The 3807-nt window shown below is 46.4% G+C and overlaps 3 protein-coding genes across 3 annotated transcripts; all 3 read left to right on the top strand.

Moving 5' to 3' along the window:
• Positions 1 to 455: 455 nt before the first annotated feature.
• Positions 456 to 866, top strand: TEOVI_000411900 (uncharacterized protein; the record flags this gene model as incomplete). Its single annotated transcript, XM_067226922.1, has 1 exon — positions 456 to 866. One exon carries the CDS (start codon positions 456 to 458, stop codon positions 864 to 866), a length of 411 nt encoding a protein of 136 aa, XP_067083023.1.
• A 517-nt stretch (positions 867 to 1383) lies between these two features.
• TEOVI_000411800 (40S ribosomal protein S25, putative) lies at positions 1384 to 1725 on the top strand (the record flags this gene model as incomplete). Its single annotated transcript, XM_067226921.1, has 1 exon — positions 1384 to 1725. The coding sequence occupies one exon, from the start codon at positions 1384 to 1386 to the stop codon at positions 1723 to 1725; it is 342 nt and encodes a 113-aa protein (XP_067083022.1).
• A 565-nt stretch (positions 1726 to 2290) lies between these two features.
• On the top strand, positions 2291 to 3427 carry TEOVI_000411700 (uncharacterized protein; the record flags this gene model as incomplete). Its single annotated transcript, XM_067226920.1, has 1 exon — positions 2291 to 3427. One exon carries the CDS (start codon positions 2291 to 2293, stop codon positions 3425 to 3427), a length of 1137 nt encoding a protein of 378 aa, XP_067083021.1.
• Between the last annotated feature and the right edge of the window lie 380 nt (positions 3428 to 3807).

The raw sequence follows: 3807 nt of genomic DNA, 5'->3' as shown, positions 1-3807 counted from the left end.
TTTTTTTTTTAGGAGCGCTTGCTTCTTGGCTTTCATTGTTATTTTTCTTTGCGTTTTCATGCCGTGGTGCTTTGTCCACATTACTTTTAGTAGTTTCCACTTTGCTCTGTATTTTTCCTTTCGTTGTCGCATCTCGCCCCGTTTCTTCTCTGGACGGTGGCATATGGTTCCAAGCGGCCCAAATATGCATATATGGAGCAAGTGTCGGTCGTGGTTTCAATTAAGTTGAAACAACGAATTTTCTCCCTTTTTAAATATATATATATATAATATATACCTATTTCCTACTATTTGCTCCGTTAGAGATCCTCATTTCCCTCTTTCCTTTTCCGTTGCTTTAGAAGTATGCATGCATTAACCAATTAGCCACCTCGTGTAGCATTGCTCTCGGTTCCCTTCAAAGGTTCGTGTTGAGGGTTGGCGGTTGCAGATCAAACTCCCACACTTCCGTCTAAATGCATCCCCGTGTTGCTAAACTTTACTTGGCTTTTATGCAGTTGGCCCCACATGCCGCGACATTTTGTGGGTCCACTACGGCGTACAGGGCTGCTGTTCAAGAGGGTTTCAGCGCCACTCGAGTAGTGCCTGGCACACCGGAGTTTGCTCATAGCTTAGCTAAAGGTCGCTCTGTTCTTGGGCGTCTGCAAGATCTCATAACCGTACGGAAGTATCGTGCAATGATGAAGCGATACAGCTGGTCTAGCTATAAGAATAAACAGGAGTTGGTGGCGCTACTCGGAGAGACGAAGGCTCAGAGTGAGTTGCTGGGCCTCAATAACCGAGACGTTTATGGTTACGATGATCACTACTGTCACCATGCACCCAGTAAACCAATGGGGGGTGAGGGTGATTTTTCTGAAAAATAGTCTGATGGTTGGTAGCGGGGTGTTAGTGGTGTGTAGGGGTGGCGTGTGTTTGTAGTTATCGCCATCATCATTTCACTGTGAGAAGAATATGTGTACGACTTTTCAAAAATGCAAGTGTTAGCGACTTCTCTGTTTGTTTTGTCACAATCTTCACTTTCATATTGTTCGTCGCCAGCCTTGTGCCAATGAGTGGTGTGTTAAACGTACGTGCTACATGGAGTCATCCGTTTCCTTTCAAGGCTGCTTTACGGTCAAAGCAATGCAAATGCGTGATTGTGTTGGAGTAAATATCGAGTAGAAGTTGAAAAACAAGAGAAAAGCAATATGTGCTGCTTTCGCTGTTCCTGTCTCTGCTGGCCCCGCATGATTTACTGCCCCTCAAGAAAAAAATAATACTTATGACTACACACATATATACATATCTCTTTCTTTTTGTTTTTTTCGTTGTGATGTTTGCACGCTTATTTTGACCTGTGCCCTCACCGTAGATCGCACCGGAAGGGCACGGACTGTAGCCATGCCGCCAAAGAAGGGAGGAAAGGATACCAAGCAGGCGCCCAAGAAGGGCAAGATGGAGAACCTCAACAAGGGTGCCAAGAAGGCCGCAAAGAAGTGGTCTAAAGGTCGTACCCGTGAGGCACTTCAGAACGCCGTTATGTTCGATAAGGAGACGATGGACAAACTCATGAAGGAAGTACCGAAATACAAGGTTATCACACCATCCATCATCAGTGACCGTCTGAAAATCTCCGTGGCTCTTGCTGGGAAGGGGCTCCAGCACTTGTGCAGACAGGGGCTCATTCGGTTGGTTTCATGCAGCAGTAAGTTTCGCGTTTACACGCGCGCTGCTACCGCATAAAGGAGGGAGAACTGGGCTTATCGATGAAGAGGGAAAGTAGGCGAATGCAAACTAACATTTCTCGGTTGTGACCATGACGGTGCTGGGGCCGCCACGAGGTGGCGCGCAAGTTTGCAACAGCATTTTGCTTGGTGTGCCAACTCTACTTTCCTTTTTTTTATTATTATCCCCTTTCATTCCTCCCCTTCCTGCTGCTTCCGTGTGAATACTTTGCCTTATTTCTTTTACAATAGTTTGTCTTCTAACACGTGTTGTTTTGCGTAGGGCTACGCACATAGCGTTTGTGTTTTGCGGGACGACCGTCATTGTTCTGCACTCCTGTGCCTTTTTTTTTTCGAAACTCTTGCCGCAATCGTTTGTGCATCACTCTCCTCCCTGTCTTACTTTTTTTTTTTCTATCATTCCTACCCGCAATTTTATGCTTTGGTACAGTTTCCGCCCTGTAACTTTAGGTTATTTGGGTGATCGGGTCCAGTGGTATATAAGACCCACTTCGTGAACGCACTTATATTACCACTCTCCCACACCGAGTTGGAGCGTGTGGTTTGTACTGCTTATACCAAGAATGGAGCGCGTTACCCTCAGTGCACCATTCAATGGAAGACGATTGCTTTCCAATGAATCCCTTGTTGAAAGTCGAGAGGCGAGGAAAGGTGGATTATCCTCAAATAAATTTCCAGGACGTGGGCGGAGTGTTGAACCCCCGTTACAATCGCAAGACAAGGACCCAACCATCAAGAAACCCACAGCGCTGGTGATGGCACCGTTGGGGAATACCGGGTTGGCACTACCTCGTCTGCCTACAGTGCCCGTGCCGAACGTCAGGCGCCGAATTTTTAAGCGCCCGAGCCTACACATCCCAGTTGGGACGTTGGAACCTGTTATAAACTTGCGTCAACTGAAGAAAGTGGGGGAACAGGTCGGCCGTCGGCATGGTGAACACACTCTAAGTCGTAACACTGAAGTTGGGACCGAGTGGAAGACCGGCTCTGGTGTTGGAGAACTCGCAAATGCGAAGAAGTCTCTACGACCCCGGACAGCGTTGGAGTCACCCACGGCAGCGCGCCGGCGGGCACAATCAGAGACAATTGCAGATCCCTTCACCATCCGTCGCGAGGGGTGCGTCTCATTGGGATTGAGTCAGGGCTTGAAAAGCGGCTCGGTACTCGCTCATACATTATCATCGATGCGGCCGAGGTCGACAGTTGTTGATGGCCTTGTTTGCTCCTCTTTACGACAACAAGAACAACCGGAAGGTGTTTTCGCAAGCGAATGCGGAGGGATCATGGGATACGGTGCAACAGCAACAACAAACGCTCTGTTTTCTTCTTCAAATTCGCCTAATAAGATTACTGACGAAACTTCTGGTATGTGTATGAGCGACAGCTTTAGCGGGGGATCGAGCAGCGGTGATGGCAGTGACATTGAGGATCTTGATGACGAAGGGAATAGTCGCCCACATTCCTGTTTCGGGGATAGAATTGTGATTAGTGTCTCTTCTGGTAATAACAGAGGAGGGCGGTACTTCACCCATGAAAGTAAGATAAGAGATATTTCCCGCCGGGTGGCGTACAACAATTTTCTTGACGAAGAAGATATTCCTGTGGTCTCTACACGTAGCCTTGTTCGTAGGCCAAACGGAACCCGCGTAACAATGAAAGAGGGCATCAAGGAGGATGGCATTCCTTCTACGACCCAGTAAAAGCACGTTGTGCAATAAGCGTGTGTGTGTGTGATGAAAAAGAAAGTGAGCTGGGAGAAATGATAAGTAGCCTTTATATATATATATATATATATATGAAGGTGCAATGCTCTTACCAACAAATCGACGCTCAATTTTTTTTTCGTATCGATTTTGCGGTTGTGTTACTAGTTCTGTTAGTGTTTCTTCATAGTTTATATCGTCAGCATTCCTTTTATTTCATTATTCGTGCGTATGCGATCGTTCGTTGTACCTTCATTCTTTTATAAGTCTTTGTCTTCCCCTTTCTTCGATGTGAGGCATGAAGTAAAGAAGGGGAAGAATTTTCTACCATCGTTTAATATTTGATATCCCTTTTCTTTTGATTAATTTTTTCTCCT

This window comes from Trypanosoma equiperdum (assembly GCF_001457755.1).
Source record: "Trypanosoma equiperdum strain OVI genome assembly, contig: ctg_871, whole genome shotgun sequence".
NCBI lineage: Eukaryota > Euglenozoa > Kinetoplastea > Trypanosomatida > Trypanosomatidae > Trypanosoma > Trypanosoma equiperdum.
Note: the sequence above shows the minus strand (reverse complement) of the source record. Positions and strands in the feature narration are given on the sequence as shown.